Source organism: Lipotes vexillifer, unplaced genomic scaffold, assembly GCF_000442215.2.
Source record: "Lipotes vexillifer unplaced genomic scaffold, Lipotes_vexillifer_v1.1 scaffold667, whole genome shotgun sequence".
NCBI classification, from domain to species: domain Eukaryota; kingdom Metazoa; phylum Chordata; class Mammalia; order Artiodactyla; family Lipotidae; genus Lipotes; species Lipotes vexillifer.
The window spans coordinates 308,851-333,471 of NW_006769289.1; the positions used below are offsets into that span (position 1 = coordinate 308,851).

Below are 24,621 nucleotides of genomic sequence, written 5' to 3' on the forward strand. Positions count from 1 at the left end.
TATTTTTCTCCTTGGCCCTTTTAACCAACATACTATAGATTTTATTTATTTATCTTGTTTATCGTTTGTCTTCTTCATGGAATGTAAGCTCCATGAGAGCAGGAATTATTATTTTGTTCATTGTTGTATACACTGAAGTAACAACTGTGCTTGACCCTTGTAAAATACATGTTAAATAACTTTTAAAAATTTAAATAGGTTAAAAAGAAACCAAGTCAAATATAAAATACATGTTAAATAACTTTTAAAAATTTAAATAGGTTAAAAAGAAACCAAGTCAAATATAAAACAGTGATTTCTCAGGCATCTAGAAGGTTAGGCTTGTAATAATCTTAGAAATATTTAGTCAACTAATACTGAGAGCCTACTATGCGCCTAACATTAATGACAGGAAACAAAGCAATAAGTAAGACTAGGTAACTGCCTCTGAACAATTCTGTCTAATGGCAAATACAAACGTTTAGGTAAGCAATTATAATTTAAAGCATAGATGCCACCCTAAGTATGAGTTCAGAGTGCTACAGGAACCCTGAAAGGTATGCTTAATCCAGTTCCTAGAAGTAATGTCCACACTGAGTTCTGAAAGATGAGAAGTTAGCTAGATGAAAGAGGTAGAGTTAGGGGATTTGTCAAGTGGATGGAGGGCAGAAGATATAAAGGCCAAGGAGAATATAGCTTAAGTCCAGTAGAGGTGGAAATGAGGGGAAGAAGGAACCGAGCTTGGCAGGAGATGGGGCTAAAGCACTACTAAACAGAGACAAAATCCTGAAAGGCCTGGAAAGCATGTTAAAGAGTTTAGACTTCATCCTAAAGACAGTTAAGAATAATTAAAGTGTTTTACGTGAGGTATGACAGAATCAGACATATTTTAGGTAGGTCACCATGGTTTTTGTATAGAAAATGGGTTAGAAAAAGGAAAAAACAAACAGACTTGGCAATTGCTTATATAAGGAGGTAAGAAAAAGGGAGGAGTGGATGACTTGAAAGTTCTGGTTTGAATATGTGGGTAGATGGAGGTACCATTTTCTAGACAAGGAATGTAAGAGGAGCAGGTCTGCAGCAAAGATGACAAGTATGATTTTGCATGTTGAGTTTGAGTTGTCAAGTAGATGTACTCAGAAGGTACTTTGATAAGAGAGATCTGGTGCTCTAAGAAGACATCTGGACTTGTTCTTCCAGTTCTTTTTGATTTAAAATAAAGCAGAATAGTACCATCCAAAAGAACTTTCTGTGATGATGGAAAAAAACATCTTACATCTGCACTATTTAATATGATAGTCATGAGTGATATATGGCTATCGAAGATTTAAAATGTGGCTAGTGTGACTGAGAACTGAATTTTAATTTTACTAATTTGAAATTTATATTTTAATAGCTACATATTGCTAGTGGTTACCATACTGTGCAACACAGATATAGATGGCACTAGAGGAGAGTATGCAATTAGCCAGGGAGCTCATGAAGAAGGTCCAGGATAGGACTTGAGAATAAATATACAGTATTAATTTCTCATAATGCTACTTATTTGAGGAACTGTTTAATTGTAAGTGAAATATTTGGAGTTTTCAGATGAGTACTTAAATGAGGCACATATATTCTATGCTATCATTAATAGTGCTTAATAGCTAAAAGTAAATAGTTAAAAGTACTATCTTTCTAAGATACCCATGATTGCACTACAAGTTATATGAAAAAAAATCTTTAAAGTATAGTCAAGTTGGCTGAGAAGCACTATAAAGTAAGTTGCTTCATCTTTTAAGAGTTCTGCAGACTTTGCTGTCAGAATTCATTCTCAGTGACATGGTGGAACAGATCCTTATCAAGTACAATTTCGGATAAAACAAGTCTTCAGACTGAAGCACAAGCATCAATGCCCAAGGGCTTCTGAGTGTTCATGGCAGATGTGAGGGAAATGTAGTAATGTTTTGTTAAAGAAAGAAGAAACACACCATACACAAAAATAAACTCAAACTGGATTAAAGACCTAAATGTAAGGCCAGCCACTATAAAACTCTTAGAGGAAAACATAGGCAGAACACTCTCTAACATAAATTTCAGCAAGATCTTTTTTGATCCACCTCCCAGTGAAAATAAAAACAAAAATAAACAAATGGGATCTAATTAAACTTAAAATCTTTTTTTGGGCCACGCCACATGGCTTGTGGGATTTTAGTTCCCCAACCAGGGATCAAACCCAGGACATCAGAAGTGAGAACATGGAGTCCTAACCACTGGACTACCAGGGAATTCCTTAAACTTGAAATCTTTTGTACAGCAAAGGAAACCATAAACAAAACAAAGAGACAAGCCTCAGAATGGGAGAAAATATTTGCAAATGAAGGAACCAACAAGGGATTAATCTCCAAAATATACAAAGAGCTCATGCAGCTCAATATCAAAACAACAAATAACCCAATCAAAAAATGGGCAGATCTGCATAGGCATTTCTCCGAAGAAGACATACAGATGGCCAAAAAGCACATGAAAAGCTGCTCAACATCACTAATTATTAGAGAAATGCAAATCAAAACTACAATGAGGTATAACCTCACACCGGTCAGAATAGCAATCATCAAAAAGTACACAAACAGTAAGTGCTGGAGGGGGTGTGGAGAAAAGGGAACCCTCCTACACTGTTGATGGGGATGTGAATTGGTACAGCCACTATGGAGAACAGTATGGGAGGTCCCTTAAAAAACTGAAAATAGAACTACCATATGACCCAGCAATCTCACTCCTGGGCAAATACCTGGAGAAAACCATAATTCAAAATGATACATGCACCCCAATGTTCACTGCAGCACTGTTTACAATAGCCAGGACATGGAAGCAACCTAAACGTCCATCAACAGAGGAATGTATAAAGAAGATGTAGTACATATATACAGTGGAATATTACTCAGCCATAAAAAAGAACAAATAATGCCATCTGCAGCAACATGGATGGACCTAGAGATTGCCATACTGGGTGAAGTAAGTCAGACAAAGACAAATATCACATGTTATTGCTTATATGTGGAATCTAAAAAGAAGGGTACAAATGAATTTATTTAAAAAATAGAAGTAGAGTCATGGATATGGAAAACAAACTTATGGTTACCAGGGGATGGGGGGGAGGGGTAAATCAAGAGATTGGGATTGACATGTATATACTACTATATATAAAATTGATAACTAATAAGGACCTGCTGTATAGCAGAGGAAACTCTACTCAATACTCTGTAATGGCCTATATGGGAAAAGAATCCAAAAAGAGAGTGGATATGTATAACTGATTCACTTTGCTGTACATCTGAAACTAACACAACATTGTATATCAACCATACTCCAATTAAAAATTAAAAAAAAAAAAGAAACATAAGGGGAGAAGTTAAAGGAAAGAAAGAAATACATGTAGTAGAGATGAAAGTGTGCCCCTCATAAATGACTTATAAAAAAGTAACTAATGAAAGTAATGCTAGGGCTTCCCTGGTGGTGCAGTGGTTAAGAATCCACCTGCCAATGCAGGGGACATGGGTTTGAGCCCTGGTCCGGGAAGATCCCACATGCCACAGAGCAACTAAGCCCGTGTGCCACAACTACTGAGTCTGCACTCTAGAGCCTGCTTGCCGCCAACTAGAGAAAAGCCTGCACGCAGCAATGAAGACCCAACACAGCCTAAAATAAAATAAATTAATTTAAAACAATAAAAATAAAAGTAACGCTAATGTCACAAATACTAAAGATCCAAAAGTATCAGGAGTTTGATAGCTAATCACTTGCACAAACAAGCATTTTTTAATCAGCTTAAATTATAACATCTATTGCTTTTTACTGCATATTGCAGTTCTTGTGTTCAAAAACGTCCAAAAAAATTTGTGACTGTTAACAGAAATTAATGATCTTACACTTTGCCAATGAATAATTTAATTTTATCAAGATTACAAAACAGTACCTGTAAGTCGAGGAATAATTGTTTTGCTGATGACAGCAGGCAAGATTTTCTTATCAGAACTATCTTCCTTCTTTGAATCTTCCATACTGCTATCTATAAATTCTTCTATAGATATGAACCATGGCATCTGTTTTAAACCTATGGAATCAAACTTATAAATAAAATTATCTAAGTTATAAATAAATTCTTAAATATTAGTTTATTTTTAAATAATTAACTTTTTCAGTAATTACCAGAGCTTCTCTAAGGATCAAAGGAGAATTATTCCATATTTTAACCCAATGTATACAGTACTAGACCACCAAGGCTAGGCAGGATGACATGACTAAGACATGATGTCTAGGCAGTAGGACAGAACACTGCGTTTCATGCATTCATTCATATCCAGAAATGTCCACTATGTGTTCAGAGCCTACTACATGACAGGTACTGTTAGGAGCAAAGTATACATTTATAACAACAGCAGTTAAAATAGCCACGGAATTTATTTATAAAAATACACTTACCTCACGCAAAATTCACTTCTGGCTCTCTCGAGTCTCACTGGCACAAATATATACTTTGCATGTGGTTTAGCTTATTATTAAACAAACAGCAGATGGCCAATTATTATTTGTTGAATAACTGAATGAACAGATCTTTGCTAGATGTAACAGAGTACTCAGTTCAGCTGGAGTGGTTAACAACTAGGCTGCTTTCCGACCAACTATCTACCACTTTCTTAGGGATAAGCTTGGCTCCTAAACTATGAACACATGGCCCTAACACAGAGCCTAAAGGCATGCATGACTAGAGCAGAGGAAGATAAAATGACAAGGATCCATCCTTTACTTTGTTAAATCTTTATTTTCAGCTCTCCTTTCTTCCTAGAGTTTCATTTTCTCATTTCTGTTTGCTTAACAGGCATATCCACATGGATGTCCCATCATCATTTCATTGTCTATAAAGTAAAACTTCCGTCAAAACTGTTTTCCTCTCTGAAAAGTCACCATTTTTATGAATGGAACTACCATTGTACTAATAACTCAGACTCCAAATCTTGAGGTCATCTTTCTGATATGTTGTGTTAGGTTTATTCTCAGTATTTTACTGATTCTTACTTCATAACGCCACTTGTAATCAATACTTTCTTTCTCTTCCCTTTGTCACTATCACCCCACGTGAGGAACTCTTCACCCTGCACTTGGGCTACAGCAATAGTCTTTCAGTATATACCTTCAACTCTTTCTCCCTAGCCTCCAAGTTAGCCTGTTGCTCAGGGCCTCCTAAAACATTACCTTCATCATGTCATGCCTCCCATTATCTACCAAAACAAGTTCATATCTCTTAATTTAGGATCTACGCAGTCTCTACTAAACTAATATTTCTTCCTATGTACCTTCATAAAATACCTTTTCCTTCCTCTGTCTTCCTGTTTAAATTCTATATATCCTTCAAATCCTCATTTAAATTCCTCATCTTCATTGTAGCTTTCCTAGCCAAGTATTCCCATTATGTCATCTCCAACTTCAGAACTCTTGGTACCTATTTTGAATTTCACTCAAACAGACTGTAAAATTCTTAAGGTCTAATACTACCTTTACTTTTTTGAGTAATCTTAAACTTATCATAGAAGAAGATTTAAAAGAAAAAGTGTTTCCTTTACTGATGTTAAGTGTCACTCAGCCTTTAAAACAGAGTGAGAACCAAGAAAAGATGAGTGCAGACTATTACTCCAAAGCACAAATTATCAATTCCAACTCTACAGGAATGGTACTTTATAGTTAACCTGATAACTAGAGGATTTAAGTAACTAAATGTGATCAGGATTATTTTTTTCACATGTTAAGCTTATGTACCTTAAGAGGATTCCAATCAATCAACCGAAATCGTATTAGGGGATTTAAAAGCTTCGGAATGCATAAACTAATGAAAGCTTCATAATAAGAATCAGGAAACTTTTCTCGCCATTGTTGAAATTTCAATAAAATATTCTGGATATTACAAAAATCATCGTGTACATCTTCAAAAATCTTCTTATGATCCTGTAAAATGTCACCTGTGAAGAAAATGAGTGTATATTATGCATTTTAAGTTTGTGATTTGAAGTTTGCTTCCTATAAACATAGTTATGTGTAACTTATGTAATCAACTGAGCTGAAAACTATCCTTTGATGTTAACATATAAATTAGGTTTTATTAAAAAAACACTTTAGTAACAACTGACAGTAATAAAGTCTGCCATTTATTGAGCCCCTGCTATATGCCAAAACATTATAAATACATTACCTCATTTCATCATCATAACTATGTTCCCTATAAGGTAGGTGTTTCTAGCCTACCTATTTACAAAGAACAAGCAAACAAACAACAATATCAGATATAATGAAGTCAAGGAATCTGCCAATGATCACACAGACTAGATCCCCTCTTTGAACTCATCTGGTTGACTGTAAAGCCCACACTCAACTATACATATTTTACCTTCTTATAATGCTAAAACTGGGCTTTACTAAATTCAATTATTTTAAATTAAAAATTATAATATAGAAAGTATGCAGTAGAGAAATGAAGCCAAAAGTGTTCATGGTTCCGTTATAACAGGAGATGAAAAAGGTTGACGGAGAAAACTCAGGAATACTCATCATGCTCCTCCATTTTATCCATTTTTTCAGAGGAAAGGACAAGTCTTATATGGAAAAAAAAATGTATTCCTTTTTTCCTGAATTTTACCAACTATTTTACATAGCTTAAATAATTAAGGGCAATCACAGCAAAGCATTTTCCATCATTTCAATACTTCAAGACACATTAGAAACTTGATAACTGACCTTGGCTTTTTTGGAAGTCCATCATGTCTGTTGAAGATAGTTCATCATCACTAGATGTTCCTTCCTGATGAGTACAATTCCCAGCAAGAACCCTTGCTTGTCTTCTTTGTGCCCTATATTTTGCAATAAACCAAAAATAAATAAAAAACAAAAAGCTCCTGTTGAAAAGAAATGCTTTAAAACAAAAAGTCATCATTTACTTAAAATACCCAGAAATAAACCATCACATTTGCATGCAATTTTATGTTAATATTTTTGACATTTTAGCTTCATTAATCTGAATTGGTTCTCCCTCTTTTTTTCCTGTAAGACATTCCCATAGCCTACCCAGATTTGGAAGAGCAGGTAACAATGTAATTAGGACTGGCTTCTAGGTATGAGCCATTCCCAGCCTGACAAATGCCATTTTACCCATTCCTTCTGACTGATCCAAATATACCAGTGCATCTTTAAACCATAAATTTTGGTTTTACATCATTCTCACAAATTAATATGCTAGGTTATGGTTATTTATACTATATGGTTAATTGTATTTAAGTAGTAAAAAATACTTGCTCAATGACGCTTTAAGTCTTTATATAGTTACCTTCGAGATTCAATCTCTTTTAAAATCCATTGAGTTTTTTCATCTATAGCCAAGTTTTTATTTGTTGACGTCTCAGCTTTGCCTATTAATGAATAAAATTGATTTCATACTGCAAATTCTCAAAAGAAATACAGTGAAACACTTTGAAAACAAGTTATATCTTAGGTATATATACATATCTGTATATATAAACACACACACATAGAATATGCTTAAATTGCATATTTCATCATGCAATGAAATTGCAATGTTACCCTATCACAATATTAACAGTCACTGAGTTTGCTAGTCTAAGAAAATGTACCTTGTCTGGTGAATATAGTTCAGCACTTGAGAACAGTAACAAAATTTAATATAAAGTTTCTTTCCCTAGTATTCTTTTTCAGCAGTTTTCACCAGTTTTTTTCCTGTCCCTATAGTCAAAAGCTAGAAACATTTGCATTACCAATATGTCATTCATATTATTTCCTATTTTAGCATGTACCGTAATTTATGACCAACTGAATGTCATGTATTTGAGTCATTCTGATTTTGCTTTTATCATCTACTTGATGCTATGGTCCCATTTCTTTCACTATACCCTCACAGCACCTTAATCAATGGAAGACATCTCTGAAAATACAAAACCAGTGTGAGAACTAAAGGGAAGCATCCAAATCTTTTATTAATATAATGAGATCTTACAGATGATTCTACGCTGAACCCACCAGAATTTCTTTAACCTCCACAAACAATCTGTGGACGGGCTATGGAAAATTTATAAAGTTATATTTCTGACACAGTCTATATATTTATTTCAAGTCATCTCCAAACAGTCATTAAATGGTCCTATAAATACTTTATTTCAAATACTAAGTGATTAGAAGTTATAATTTTCAGTTTTTAGTTTTAGACTGCATTTAAGACATTTTGAAGCCCTAGCTTAAATGGCTTGGGATTTTTGGAAGGGGGTAGGTGAAAGGTTAGTGGGAAAATACTCAAAAAAACATTTTTTATACAGGAATAAAAATATTTTTATCTTTTAGCTGATAATTTAGCTTAATGAATAAAAAATCACATTGAACATGAAAAACACTAACGTGATAACTGTTGTAAATACGCTGATTCATGTTTTAATTCATCTTGCCTGCGTTTCATAAAGATCATGGCTTGTTTTACAAGGAGTGCATGCATGGCTGATTCTATTTCTTGGATGTTGATAATCTGAAATACATACATAAGTAACATTTTGTGGGTCATCCTTAATGAATTATAAAAAATAATATTTATATATAAGTACATTACATGCTCAATTCTCATATACAGAAACATTTTTTATACCATCTCATCTCAATTAAAAGAACACTGTGAGGAACAGACCTAGCTTCCAATACTTTTAATACTAATAAAACTAGAAAATCAACTTACTGTATTAAAATAGCTATAAATATCATAAATAATAAAACCTAATGGGCTGGAGTCAGGAACATGGTAAGAGTGGATAGATAAGAAGAAGGATTCTTTTTTGAGCTAAAAGAGGAGGAGGAAATGATGACTGCAGCTATTTTTCACAGACTGAGGCGGGGGCAGACTGTAGGGAACACTTGAGGAAACTGGTAAAATTAAAAAAAATAGAGAACGGAAGAGACCTAACCAGATAAGTAAGAAAGCTGTCAACCAGAATTGAGTGATTAGTTGAAATTGGCATTTTTATATTTCTTGGGCAACAATCCCCCCCACTCCAATGATATTCCAGAGTTAATGCTATGGATTCAAGCCTTTGACAGTGTAATTCTTCAAGGATGAATGAAGAAAGTTACACTGTAATAGATATTTCAGAAAAGTACCAAATGATATTAAAGGTAGTCAACTTAAAACAACAGGGGAGAAAATACAATTACTTGGTAATATTTTAAAAGTAAATTAAAAGTAATGCAGAAAGTAGAGTATATTTTTAAAATGATTAGTCTACTTTAAAAAAAGGACAACTTAAGACCCCAGTGTAAGGATGTATGTATAAAACAAAATCAGAAATTATAATGGAAAAGAATGATTCATAAATCTGATTAACACAAACATTTCAAAACATCTGATGTCATTGCTAATTACTAGAGAAATGCAAATCAAAACTACGATGAGGTATCACCTCACACTGGTCACAATGGCCAACGTCAAAAAGTCTACATGTAACAAATGCTGGAGAGGCTGTGGAGAAAAGGGAACCCTGCTACACTGTTGGTGGGAATGTAAACTGGTGCAGCCATTATGGAAAACAGTATGGGGGCTCCTTAAAAAACTAAAAATAGAGTTGCCGTATGATCTTGCAATCCCACCCCTGGGCATGTATCTGGAGAAAACTCTAATTCGAAAAGATACATGCATACCAATGTTCACAGCAGCATTATTTACAATAGCCAAGACATGGAAACAACCTAAATGTCCACTGACAGATGAATGGATAAGGAAGATGTGGTGTACACACACATGTGCACGCGCGTATGCACGTGCACACGCGTGCGCACGCACACACACACACATACAGGAATACTACTCAGCCATAAAAAAGAATGAAATAATGCCATTTGCAGCAACATGGATGGACCTAGAGATTATCACACTAAATAAGACAGAAAGAGAAAGACAAATACCAAATGATATCACTTATATGCAGAATCTAAAATATGACAAATGAACTTATTTACAAAACAGAAACAGATAGAGAAAACATATTTCTGTGTCATAGACACAGAAAACAAATTTATGGTTACCAAAGGAGAAAGGGGGTGGGGGAAGGATAAATTAGGAGTTTGGGATTAGTGGATACACACTACTATATATAAAATAAACAACCAGGTCCTACTGTACATCACGGGGAACTATATTCAATACCCTGTAATAAACCATAATGGAAAAGAATATGAAAAAGAACATACATATACATAACCGAATCACTTTGCCGTATACCAGAAACTAACATGTTGTACATCAACTATACTTCAATAAAAAAAAATTAAAAACAAAAAACACATCTAATGTGAAAAATCCATTGCAAACAAAATCAAAAGACAAGGCAAATTGGAATGTTTACCTTCATCAAATAGGATAAAGCACTAAAATTTTTAAGCAATAAAGAACTGTTCACCATATACTGGAAAAAGAAAAAAGGAAAAAAAAACCCACAAAAAACCTCCATATAAAGCAAGAAGATAGCAGTGCAAAGGACACAAATAATTCAAAAGAAGAAAAACTACATTAACAAAACAAAGGGTTTGTTTGAGATCAAAATAAATATGTAAAAACAAAAACCATTTTTTAATGTAGTAAACTAGAAACTGATACAACCTTTCTGGAGGATAATTTAGCAATGTTTCGTAAGCCTTAAAAATATTTAGACCCTTTCACTTAATAATTTACTTTCTAGGAACTTTTCTTAAACAAATGGAATTTAAAAAATTTATACTGCTATTTATAAGTTGCAAAATGATTACAAAATACACCTAACTGTCCAACATTGAGGGAATACTTAATTCTCCAGTATGTCAAAAATGTGTAGGAAGAGTCCTAGATGAAATATTTATTTATGGGATTTAGACTTAAAAAAAAATCACATTGTAAGAGAATTTCTCCATAAAAAGGAAATGATTACATATTTATAGACATGTACCTTTTTATCAAGACAGTCAATTAAATTCTCCACATAAACTTTCATGCTTTTATAGAATTTAAAATTTAGAACTTGATTTGATGAATTCTCTAGGTTCTGGATGGTACTCTTTGAGCTCTTGACATCTTGTATGTATTTTTCATATTCCCTCAGGTGAGAGCGGTGAGTATCCTGTAGTAATGTTAATCTAAATAAATATAAAATAAAAATAAATAAAAATCGCTTTATATTACCAACTGTTATTTCTAATATAGTAAGTAGCGGTCTAATGAAAAATTTTTTCAAATCTACCTTACAAAGACCACCAAGGAAACTGACAATCATATAAACCTGGGTTTATAAGACTTGTAGAGCAAAGGAAAACACCAGGATAAAAGAGGTTTCAAAGGGAAAGGTAGGAAAGGACACTTAAAGATTTTTAGGTGCTGGAGCTAATCATAAGTTAGTCTTAGAGGAGAAGTTAGTAAGTGTGGATTGATCAGATTTTATAAACAAGGTGAGTTCTTGCAATAATCAGTGGTTTTATATTTGAAACACAGGAGTCCATGTGGAGTTACTGTTAAATCAGTCTGTGGTCTTCCTTGCAATATGGGTATCTGAGCTGGTATTAAAACCATTTGAGGGCTTCCCTGGTGGTGCAGTGGTTGAGAATCTGCCTGCTAATGCAGGGGACACGGGTTCGAGCCCTGGTCTGGGAAGATCCCACATGCCGTGGAGCAACTAGGCCCGTGAGCCACGACTACTGAGCCTGCGCTTCTGGAGCCTGTGCTCCGCAACAGGAGAGGCTGCGATAGTGAGAGGCCTGCGCACTGCGATGAAGAGTGGCCCCTGCTTGCCACAACTAGAGAAAGCCCTTGCATAGAAACAAAGACCCAACACAGCTAAAAATAAATAAATAAATAAATAAGCCAAGCATTAAAAAAAAACAAACAACCATTTGAGCATGTTATTTGATTTGGTAATTTATAATATTATAAGTATTATAATTTATAATTATTAAAATATTTAATATTAAAATTAATATTGAAATATCTAATATTAACATCAAATATTTAATATTAAATCTAATATTAAAAATCAAAATTTCAATAACATCTAAAAATTAATAAATAATAAATTAACATTAAATATCAATTTAATATTAAAATATTAAAAATTATAAATTATTTTGGTAATAATTTATCTGTTTCGTGACTCATAATGGTTTCTGTTTTGTCATTAGAATTTGATGTTCTGTGAGGTACATTTCATTCCCTCTGTTGTTGCTGTAAACCCTATACTGCTCTGTTGATGTTCAGGAAGCCCAGTTTCTTTCAGCTCTTGTGAATATCACATGTATCAACTGATGTAACATAAAAAAACTCTCAAATACAATTCAACATCTGCTTATCTTTTAAAATTCACTTATCCCTTACATATACATGCCAATGGAGGAATAAGAAACACAAAAAATCTAGAATGTGTTTTACACTAATATTTGACATTGTGAGCACATTAGAATTAGAGAATTAACTAAATGAAATAACAAATTCATAGTATTTGGACTTGAATCAAACAATTAAAAAAAAATTAAACTTCTGCTAACCTCCTCTAAAATGAAAACTGATTAGCAAGCACTTGCTTAGGCCAAATGTCCTCTTCTCAAGTTTCCCTTGAACAATGACTACTGCATTTGTCTCCGAAAGTCTTTCCTTGCTTTATATAAAAAATAGAGGCAGTTAAGAAATAAATCAAGATAATAATGTACAGCAAGCATTATTAACAAAATGCTTTAAGTGTAGTACTACCGGTTACAGCAGTAAATGTGTAAGTACATATATGGAAAAACAAGGTATGGAACAGGGTATATAAGTGTGCTTCAATTTTGTATTAAAAATGGGGCAATATATAAGTATGTATGTGCTTATACAGACATACATATATATTACTTCTGCAAGGAAACATAAACTGGTAGAAATGGTTTCCTCTGGGGAAGATAACTTCCTTTTCTCTGTATAAGCTTTTGTACTGTTTGACTTTTCTGTCTTTAAACCATAAAATATGTTTTCTTTTAAAATAAAGAACCCCGTTAATAAAAAAAATAAAGTACACTAAAGTTAAAAATAACATTTATCTGGATAAAGTGAAATGCTAATCTATATCAGTGGTCTTCTATTTTTTTCTGTTCTATTACTCATGCAAGACAACTCTCTCAAACACAATCTCAAAAAAAAAGGTTCTGAGTTATATGTGATTCTAGATGCAATCTATCTATAATTCTAGCTCTGTATCAGAAGGAGAGTAAATGATAGTGAAAACATTACAAAAATCATCTTTAATCAAGATAATCTCATCATTTAACATCACTACTGAAAAACAATGACCTAGAACAGAGGCTGGCAAACTTTTTTGGTAAAGGGCCAGATAGTAAACATTTTAGGCTTTGGAAGCTCAATGGTTGCTGTTGTAACTCCTCAATTTTATGTTGTAGCACAAAAGCAGCTATAGATAATACACTGCACAAGCATGGCTATGTTTCAATAAAACCTTAGAGTCTGTGCTCTGCAACAAGAGAAGCCACTACAATGAGAAGCCCGTGCACCACAATGAAGACCCAACACAGACAAAAATAAATAAATAAATTTATATAAAAAAAGAAAATAACAGTTTACGTGACTTATAGGAACAAAACGTTCATAATGAACATCTGTAGCATTATTTATAATAAGACAAATTTAGAAATCAAAATGTCAATGTCCAACACAGAAATACTTAAATAAATCATGATATACTAACTGTATCGATGAACAAAATATTACTAATATACTTATTATTTTTTATTGTAGTCAAAAACATAAAACAAAATTTACACTTAACCATTAAAGTGTATTACAGTAGTATTAATGATATGCACATTGTTGTATAACAGATCTTTAGAACTTTTTCATCTTGCAGAACTGAAATTCTATACCCACTGATCAACAACTCCCCATCTCCCCCCACCCTTGGCAACCACCATTCTACTTTCAGTTCCTAGGAGTATGACTACTTTAGATACCTCATATAAGTAGAATCATGCAGTATTTATCTTTTTGTAACTGGTTTATTTCACTTAGTCCTCAAGGTTCATCCATGTTGTGGCATGACAGGATTTCTTTTTTTTTACCACTGATAATAAATACTCCACTGTGTGTAAATACCACATTTTCTTTACCCATTCATCTGCTGATGGACATTTAAGTTGCTTCTACCTCCAAGCTATTGTAAATAAGGCTGTAATATGTAAATATCTCTTGAACTGTTTTCTTTTGAATTCTTTTGGCTATATATCCAAAAGTTGGATTGCTGGATCATATGGTAATTCTATTTTTAACTTTTTCAGAAATTGTTCTCCATAGCAGCTGACCATTTTACATTCCCACCAACAGTGTATAAGAGTTCCCTTTTCTCTATATCTTTGACAATACTAGTCAATTTCTGTATTTTTCATAGTGGCCACCTTAATGGGTATGAGGTGATAGCTCAGTGTGGTTATGATTTGTTAATTCCCTGATTAGTGATGTTGAGCATCTTTTCAGGTTTGTTCACCACTTGTATGTCTTCTTTGAGAAATGTCTATTCCAGTCCTTTACCCATTTTTCAGTTGGATAGTCTGTTGTTGAGTTACATGAGCTACTTACATATTTTGGGTATTAACCACTTATCATATATATGGTTTACAAATATTTTCTCCTATCCTGTTGGCTGCCTTTTCACTCTGCTGACTATTTCCTTTGTTAGGCAGAAAACATTTTAGTTTGATGTAGTCCCACTTGTCTATTTTTGCTTTTGTTGCCTGTGCTTTTTCTTTCTTGGGTCCTTTGAGATTCCATATGAATTTCAGGATTTCTTCCTATCTCTGCAAAAAATGCCATTGGGATTTTGATAGAGAATGCACTGCATCTATAGATTGCTTTGGGTAATATGGACATTTTAACAGTATTGTTTTCTAATCCATGAACATGGGATGTCTTTCCATTTACTTATGTCTTCAATTTCTTTCAGCAATGTTTTGTAATTTTTGATGTACAAATCTTTTGCCTCCTTGACTAATTCCTAAATTTTATTCTTTTTAATTCTATTGTAAATGAGTGTTTTCTAAATATATAGTTTTGGACTTTTCATTGTTAGTGCATAGAAACAACTGATTTTTGTGTGTTGATATTTCATTCTGCAATTTGCCAGATTTATTAGCTCTAACAGGGTGTGTGTGTGTATGTAAGTGTAGTCTTCAGGCTTTCCTACATAAGAGATCATATCATCTGTGAACAGAGATAATTTTATTTCTTCCTTTCCTATTTGCATGTCTTTTATTTATTTATTTATCAATTTATTTTTCTTGCGTGAATCCTCTGGCTAGGACTCCCAATACTTTGAATAGAAGGGACAAGAATAGGCATCCTTGCCTTGTTCCTGATATTACAGGGAAAAGCTTTTGGTTTTCCACCACTGAATATGATGTTAGCTGTGGGCTACTCATATATGGTCTTTATTATGTTCAAGTAATTTCTTCCTGTTCCTAGTTGGGTGAGGGTTTTTATCATGAAAGTGTGCTTAATTTTGTCAAAGGTGTCTTCTGTATCAAATTGAGATGATCATGTGGTTTTTGCCCTTCATTCTGTTAATGTAGTATACCACACTGATTTTCTTATGACTCATTCTTGTATTCTAGGAATAAATCCCACTTGGTCATGTGTGTAATCCTCTTAATGTATTGTTAATTATATTTGCTAGTATTTTATTGAGGGTTTTTACATCAATATTTGTCAGGGATATTGGCTTATTAACTTTCTTTTCTTATACTATCTTTGTCTCAGATTTTGGGATCAGGGTAATGCTGACCTCATAGAATGAGTTTGGGAATGTTATCACCTCTTCAGTTTTTTGGAAGGGTTTGAGAAGGAATGGTGTTAATTCATCTTTAAATGTTTGGTAGAATTATCCAGTGAGGTTATCTGTCCTGGGCTTTTCTTTGTTGGTAGGTTTTTGACTACTAATTCAATCTCTTTCCTAGTAACAGATTTGTTCAAATTTTTCATCTCTTTATAAATCAGTCTTGGTAGGTTGTATGTTTCTTGAAATTGATCCATTTCTTCTTGGTTATCTAGTTTGTTGGTGTATAATTGTTTACAGTATCTTATGATCCTTTTTGTTTCTGTGGCATTAGCTGTAACATTTCTCTTTCTTATTTTTGTTATTTGAACCTATTCTCTTTTTCACTTAGCCTGGCTAAGGGTTTGTCAATTTTTTTGATCTTAAAAAAAGAAATTCAGTTTTGATTTTTCTTCAGTTGTTTTTCTATGCTCTATTATGTTTATTTCTGCTCTAATCTTTACATTTCCTTCCTTCTGATAACTCTGGGCACAGTTTGTTCTTTTTGAAGTTTTTTGAGGTACAGTTAGATTGTTGATTTGATATCTTTCTTCTTTTTTAATGTGTTCATTGCTATAAACTTCCCTTTTAGTACTGCTTTTGCTGCATCCCATAACTTCTGGTGTTTTTGTTTTTATTTGCTTCAAGATATTTTATAGTTTCCATTTTGATTTCTTCTTTGGTACACCGGCTGTTCAAGAGCGTGTTTAGTTTCCACACATTTGTGAATTTTCCCTTTCCCTTTCTGTTACCGATTTCTAGTCTCACTGCACTGTGCTTGGAAAAGGTATGATTTCAACCTTAAATTTGTTAAGACTTGTTTGTGTCCTAATGTGGGATCTATCCTGCAGAGTATGGTCTGTGTGGTTGAAAAGAAAGTATATTCTGCTGCTGTTGGGTGGAACATTCCATATATTTGTTAGATTCATTTAGTTTTGTTCAAGATCACTGTTTCCTTAAGATTCTCTATTTCAACAATTATTTGAAAGTGTGATATTGAGGTCTCATACTATCATTATATTGCTATTTCTCCCTTCAGCTCTGTCAATATTTGCTTTATACAGTTAGGTGCTCTACTGTTGGGTACCTATATATATAAATAGTTGCTATATTGTCCCAATAAATTGACCCTTTTATATTACATAATATCCTTGTCTCTTGTAGTTTTAAACTTAAAATTCTTTTCTCTAAGTAATGCCACTCCTGCTCTCTTTTGTTTACTGTTTTCATGGAATCTTTTTGCAATCCTATCACTTTCATCCTATATACATCCTTAAATCTAAGTAAGCCTCTTGCAGATAGTATATAGTTGGCTCTTGCTTTTTAAAATTTTTTGGCTGTGCAGCTTGTGGGACCTTAGTTCCCTGACCAGGGATCAAACCCAGGTGCTAAGCAGTGAAAGCACAGAATCCTAACCACTGGACCACCAGGGAATTCCCAGATCTTGCTTCTTTTATTTTTCCCAACCTATTCAGCCACTATATGTCTTTTGATTATAGAATATAATCCATTCACATTTGAAGTAATTACTGATATGGAAGGACTTACGACTGTTATTTTTAAATTGTTTTTTGTCTGCCTTGTAGTTATTTTGTCCCTCTGCCTTTTTTTTTTAACATCTTTATTGGAGTATAATTGCTTTACAATGGTGTGTTAGTTTCTGCTTTATAACAAAGTGAATCAGTTATACATATACATATGTTCCCATATCTCTTCCTTCTTGCGTCTCCCTCCCCTCCGCTCTCCCTATCCCACCCCTCTAGGTGGTCACAATCCACCGAGCTGATCTCCCTGTGCTATGCAGCTGCTTCCCACTAGCTAACTATTTTACGTTTGGTAGTGTATATATGTCCACGCCACTCTCTCACTTTGTTGCTGCCTTGCGTTTTGTTGATTTTTTTGTAGTGATGTGCTCTAGACCGTTTTCATTTTCCTCTGCATATCTTCTATAGGTATTTCCTTTATGTTTACCATGGGGATTACCAAAAAACATGTTATAATTCTAGTAATCTATTTTAAACTGACAACATCTTAACTTCAATCACATACAAAAACTCTACTCCTTTATATCTCCCCCTCCACCTCTTGTTATTGATATCACAAATTACACTTAAAAATTTTGTATCCACTAACATGTTATTTTTGTGCTTTTACCTTTAAAATTCTATATTAAAAGTGATTTTTACACCACTCTTACAGTATTACAGGATTCTATATTTATATATATATTTACCTTTACCAGAGAACTTTGTATTTTTGTATGGTTCATGCTACTGTCTAGTGTCCTTTCATCTCAACTTGAAGGATATCTTTCAGCAATTTTTGTTAAGGCAGGCTAGTGTGATGAACTCCCTCAGCTTTGTTTACCTGAGTTTTTTATTTCTGCTTCATCCTACTCCCTTCTGGCCCCTGTAATGTTTCATCCTACTCTCTTCTGGCCCCTGTAATGTTTCTGTTGAGAAGTCTCCTGTTAATCTTATGGGGCCCTCTTGTACATGATGAGGTGCTTTTGTCTTGTGGCTTTTTAAATTCTTTGCATCTAGAAAGTTTGATTATAATCGTCTCAGTGTAAGCCTCCTTGTGTTCATCCTTGTTGGAGTCCTTTTAACTTTTTGAAGTTGAATGCCCATTTCCTTCCTCAGGCTGGTAAGTCTTTGGCCATTATGTCTTCAGATAAGCTCTCTGTCCCATTCTGCTACTCTTTTCCTTCTTGGATTCCCATAATGTATATGTTGTTCTGCTTGATAGCATCATATAAATCCCTTAGGCTTTCTTCACTTTTCTTTTTGTTACTCTGACTTGGTAATTTCAAATGATCACTCTTTGAGGTCTCGCTTGTTTCTTCTGCTTGATATAGTCTGCTACCTTCAGTAAATTTCTTTCTTTTTTTTTTTTTTTTGGTACGTGGGCCTCTCACTGTTGTGGCATCTCCCACTGTGGAGCACAGGCTCCAGATGTGCAGGCTCAGCAGCCATGGCTCATGGGCCCAGACGCTCCGTGGCATGTGGGATCTTCCCGGACCGGGGCATGATCCCGTGTCCCCTGCATCGGCAGGTGGACTCTCACCACTGTGCCACCAGGGAAGCCCCCTTCAGTAAATTTTTTAGTTCAGTTATTACACTTTCAGCTCTAGAACCTCTGGTTCTTTCTTAGTTTCCATCTTTGTTGGTATTCCAACCTTGTTCATGTATAATTTCCCTGATTTCTTTAGTTGTCTGTGATCTCTTATGGCACATTAAGCTTCTTTAGAAAGCCATTAAGCTTCTTTAAGAAGATTATTCTGAATTCTCTGTCAGGTAATTCATAGACCTCTGTTTCTTTTAGTTCTGGAATTAATTTTGGCCCTTTGATTGGGCCATGTTTCCTTGTTTCTTCATGTATCTGGTTATCTTTTTGTTGTGTTTTGTGTATTTGAAAATGCACTTAAGGGGAGTTTCTCCCCCATATGAAGCTGTTTCCCTTAAGTGCATTTCAATCAGCCTGACTGGAGATTCCCAGTGGTGTTGTGTGGGGAAGAGTGTCTTCTCAAACCTTTCCTGGGGGATGCACCTTCTCTGGGCTTCTATACGAAATTTCCTAATTATAGAGATTTGTGGGTTTCTTTTTCAGGATTCTTTAGTCTCTTGTTCCCTCTGGTGTTTGTAGTACTGCAGACTTTCCGGCTCTGCAACAGGCTGCTTAGCTCTTTCTTGTCCTCTGTGGCCCTCAGGCATCTAACGTATGATGGTTCCCCATCAGTGCTCTGAGACAGACAAGATAGAAACAAGTCCCTTGGGCAGTACCTCCAAAAGACAGTGTTCCACTCTTCTTTCTCCTTCCCAATGGAAAAACTATGACTTGGGTTTTTTCTCTCCATCAAAAGCAGTGCTGGCTTGTTGAGAGGGGCTAGATGCAGTTGGAATGAAATGGTTTTTCTTACCCATTACAATGTGGCTATTCTGGGCTTTGAGCTTGCCTGGGGTACTACAACTTCCTGATTTCTGGAGTACTCATAAAGGCTTTTTGGACAGTATGTTGTTGTTAAGTTGGTATCTCTGTGAGGCCACGAGGTCTAGGGCTTCCTATTCTGGCATCTTGCTGCCATCACTCCCAGCATATTATTTTTAAAAATTAAAGGCTATTTAACAATGCAGATAAATGCTAACAAAAATAGTAAGTGAAAAAAGCAGAACTTGATTTTATTGATTGTAACTATACGATATATATTTATTATAAACACTAAAAGACATATGAAAAAGGAAATCAGTTATATTAATGTGCTAATACAGGTGATGCTTTTTCCTATAAATCTGTTTAATACTAATATTTAATAGTTAAAAAGATAATAATGCTAATTTTTTCACTATTAAATGTCTATCACAAATGTAAGTTTTAAAATTAATATTACTTACCTAGTATTTAGTTGCTTCTTTATAATTTCTAAATTTACTGGTGGAAATGAAATGGAAGCATCAAACTTCTTCACTGTTTGAGATTCACTGCTATGAGAAAGATCTATGTCTCATCCCTAAAAATAATATGAAAGTTTATATTGTTTTCAACATTCATTAGTCTTACAAATATTAATAGCATGAAAGCAGATTGGATACACCGAGGTCTCACCAGCTCAAAATTCCATGCCTCTGACATTTTTTATGGTTGTAATAAAATGTTTTTAAAATTTGCGCACAGTTTTAAAATTTAGAACTTTAAATTCACATGCAAGAGGCAAATTACAAAATCTTATTTTTCACGAAAGCTTTGTTCTCAGTGTTTATATAGCTAGTTCTGTTTATGATCTAATATACTCTCAAAAAACCACATACTGGAGGCTCCAATAGAATAGAAGGACATGGAAGTCACCTCCACCCACAAATACATGAAAAATACATCTCTGTGGAACAATTCTCACAGAATACCTACTGAACCTGGCAGATCTCAGAACCTAAAAGTGCAAGAAAGATCTCCATGTAATCGGGTAGGATGAAAGAAAAAAAAGAGAAGCGGGATGGGACCTGTGTCCCTGGGAGGGAGTCATGAAAGAGGAAGAGGTTCCCATACCTTGGAAGCCCCCTCAGGTGGGACAGAAAGGGAGCTTCAGAGGTTCAGAGGAGACAGCAGCAGCCAGTTTGCACAGAGAGACCAGAACAGATGGTCTGGGCCACTGCCCTGCACTCCCCAGCCTGAGATGCACATCGGCTGGTGCACACAAGGGCTGGGTGCTGATACTCCAGCTTTAGAGGACAGACCCAGGGGGAGGACTGGGGTTTGCTGTGTGGAGACAGCAGGAAGGGGCTGGAGTGTGGTACAGCGACAACCGGTAGGTATACATGGAAGAAGCCTGGGCCCGCCATAGAAAGGAAGTGTCATTGTTAAGGGGGTGTGAGAAGGGAGGGGCGGTGCCTGTCATTAGCAGCCTCTTTCTCTGCACACTCTCAGCTGGCTTGGCACCACCTCTACAAGCTCTGGGAGCACGCAAGTGCCATGGGGTTGCCCACAAGTGGAGGCAGGACTGAAATCCGAGTTGATTACCAGGGGTCACACAACTTAGGAAGCAGGGCTGAAATCTAAGCCATCTCCCCACGACTGTGTGATCTGCAGATTTATGCCACGGCCACTGGCTTTGTAAAAACTCAGTGACTGCATGATATCTGAATGGACAACGGGTGCTCCTGCAGCTCTGATGGGTCTGGCCTTAGCATCTGTGGGCTCTGTGGGCGCATGCACATGCAGGCTGGGACAGGGTCTGGGTTGCTTCCACAGCTCCCATGGCGGGTCCAGGTGTGCAACTACTGCAGTCGTGGTACCTGACTTCAGTGGATCTGCACTGGTTGATTTGCGCTGGTGGCTTTGTAAACACAGGGCCTGAGGGACACCAGGGACTACTGCCTGCATTCCCAAAGTTGAGGTGGGGCCAAGGGCATGCCACCAACAGTATACTTTGTGAGCTTGCACAATGGGTTTCAGGTGACACCATGGAGCGCACTTCACAGTGGATAGCTCTGGTAGAGGAACACTCAGTGGCTCCTCTCTCAGTGGGAGTGCTCCAATTCCACCTATCTCACACCGCACATCAGAAATAGATCTGAGGGTTTCTACTCCAACAACTAGGGGATAGACGCTGCCACCAACAGGGCTGTGACAACCACAGAGCAAAGAGGAGGCCCCGCTCAACATTCAGTTCAGGCTCGGGTCACCACAACGCCAGCCACACCCCCTTTTAAACATGATAACGGCCAGCACACACTGAGGAAAGAGGCAGCCATACTAAAAACAGCTCTCCCACCAAATATATTAAACCCATGCAGGCTACACATGGATACTCCCACATAAAAATAGCCCTCCAAGACCACAGTAGTTAACTGTTTCTCCTAAACTCACAGAGTAAGAGAAATATAAGTAAAATGAAGAAGAACAAACACTCCCAATTAAAAGATCAAGAGAATTGCCCTGAAAGAACAGTGAAATAGACATCTTCATCTAATAGATACGGATTTATTTCAAAAAGAAGATAGTGAAAATACTGAAGGAATTAAGAAAGGCTATAATTGAAATACATATTACTGTAAAAAGGAACTAGAAACTATATAGAGGAGCCAAGAAAAATTAGAAAACTCAGTTGCCCAGATGAAAGCTGAGCTAAAGGCAATAAATAGCAGACTGAATAATGCAGAATGAATGTGTTCTGAAAGACAAAATAATGTAAATCACCCAATCAGAACAGCAGACAGAAAGCCAATAAAAAAGAAATGAAAAAAATGGAAGCAATATAAAAGATCTATGGGATAATATAAAGCTTGCCAGTGGTTAGAGGTTCCGCTCTGCCAATAATCAGCCTGGCAGTGGTCCTCGCTGAGGAGAGTGCAGTGAGAAGACGATCGCAGCCTTCTCCCTGGGGCTCTCCAGGCCCTCTGGCCTCAGGCTGAAGGGTGAGCTGGGGGCTCAGGGACAGGCTGAGGGCTGTGTCCTGCAGAGCTCCAGAGCCCTCGCCAGGGCCACCCACTGGGGGGGCCCAGGCCTTGAAGCAGCCCTGAACCTCTCCCCCATCCCCACCTCTGGGACTTAATGGCAGTAGCAGTCTCCATGGGTCACAGTCCACGGAGGCCCCAGCAACTGGAGTACATGGACGCTGCCGTTAAGGTAGGATACTTCCGCACTCCCATGAAGCCGGGCACAGCCACATGCCTCCTTGCAGCTAAGGAAGTCTGAGCAGAAGTGACATGTATAGCACCCAGGCCAAAGCACTGAGCTGCAATACTTGACTCAAAGGCTTCTCTTCCCTGCCGCAAGGACCTTGGATGTTCTGACTCCAGTCATGCTTGTGGAAAGTTCTACGCTCTCCTTCCTGCTCCTGCTGCCTCAACAATGTTGCTTCAATTAAAGTTACTGTTCCTTGAAGAGTGGGTTCTGTCTCCTCCAGGCCCAAAAGGGCCAGGGCAGGATACAGGCTCCTCCCCAGCCCACAGCCCCACCCACACTTTGGGCCAAGATGACTTGCGCTACTGTTGCTTTTATGTACCAGGAGTGGTGATTTTTAGTATGGTCTGCTGTTTTCTCAACTTTACAATTTTCAATTAGTTCCAAGGGCTTTTTTTTAATCACTTCACTGGTTCCTGGACTAAAGATTTAGAAGGCAGTTTAGATTTAGTCCAGACATTTATGGTCTTAGGGATAATCGACTCTATAAATTGTGGAATAAACAGCTTATGCTCATAGAACTGTACAACACAAAGAGTGAACTGTAATATAAGCTATAGACTTTGGTTAATAATAATGTCTCAGTATTGGTTCATCAATTGTAACAAATGTACCACACTACTGCAAGATGTTAATAATGGGAGAAACTGGGTGAAGAGGGAGAGGTGGGAATGCTGCATATTATCTGCTTAATTTTTTGTGAACCTAAAACTCTAAGAAAAAAAAGTCTATTAACTAAAAAATAATATGGGCAGGGTGAGTACATGAGGGCATTGATGAAACAAAACTAGCCAACAGTTGGCAATTTTTGAAGCTGAATGATGGTCCACAGAAGGGGATTCATTATATTATTATATGTCCATAATAAGAGTTTTTAAAATCTTAAATATAAAGTGTGCCAATCTATGAATAATAGGAATTTCAGAAGGGGAACAAAGAGACAAGGGGATTGAAAATGTATTTGAAGAAATTATGGCTGAAAACTTCCCAAACCTAAAGAAGCAAACAGATATCTAGGCACAGGAAGCACAGAGGGCCCCAAACAAGATGAACCCAAGCAGACCTACACCAAGACATATTATGATTAAAGTGGCAAAAGTTAAAGATAAAGAGAGGATTCTAAAGGCACCAAGAGAAAAAGGGTTAATTACAAGGGAACCACCATAAGGCTATTACCTGATTTTCCTATAGAAAACATTGCAGGACAGAAGGGAGTGGCAGGATATAGTCAAAGTCCTGAAAGGAAAAAATCTGCAACCTAGCATACTCTACTCAGCAAGAATTTCATTTGGAATAGAAGGAGAGAGACAGAATTTCTCAGAAGAGCAAAAACTAAAAGAATAACAGCAATACTAAACCTATACTAAAAGAAATAATTAAAGGCCTTCTCTAAATAGAAAAGAAGCAATAATCTATATAAAAGAGAAAATCAAAAATGAAAAGTAAATCACTTAAGCCAGTATACAGATTAAAGTAAAAAACAAACATTTCTGTGAAAGGGATGATAAGCAAAATGAACAGAAAAAGGATAAACATGAAGATGTAAAAGAGGGTATCAAAATCATAAAATGCCAGGTAGGAG

At 35.9% G+C, this 24,621-nt stretch overlaps 1 protein-coding gene across 1 annotated transcript in view; it reads right to left on the reverse strand.

Moving 5' to 3' along the window:
- GCFC2 (GC-rich sequence DNA-binding factor 2) overlaps positions 1–24,621 on the reverse strand; it is a 70,979-nt gene that overhangs the window by 16,951 nt on the left and 29,407 nt on the right. Inside the window, 7 exon segments of the mRNA XM_007445536.1 lie at positions 3,935–4,085; positions 5,773–5,972; positions 6,745–6,857; positions 7,331–7,412; positions 8,410–8,533; positions 10,974–11,160; positions 20,255–20,370. Coding sequence (XP_007445598.1) covers positions 3,935–4,085; positions 5,773–5,972; positions 6,745–6,857; positions 7,331–7,412; positions 8,410–8,533; positions 10,974–11,160; positions 20,255–20,370 — 973 coding nt within the window.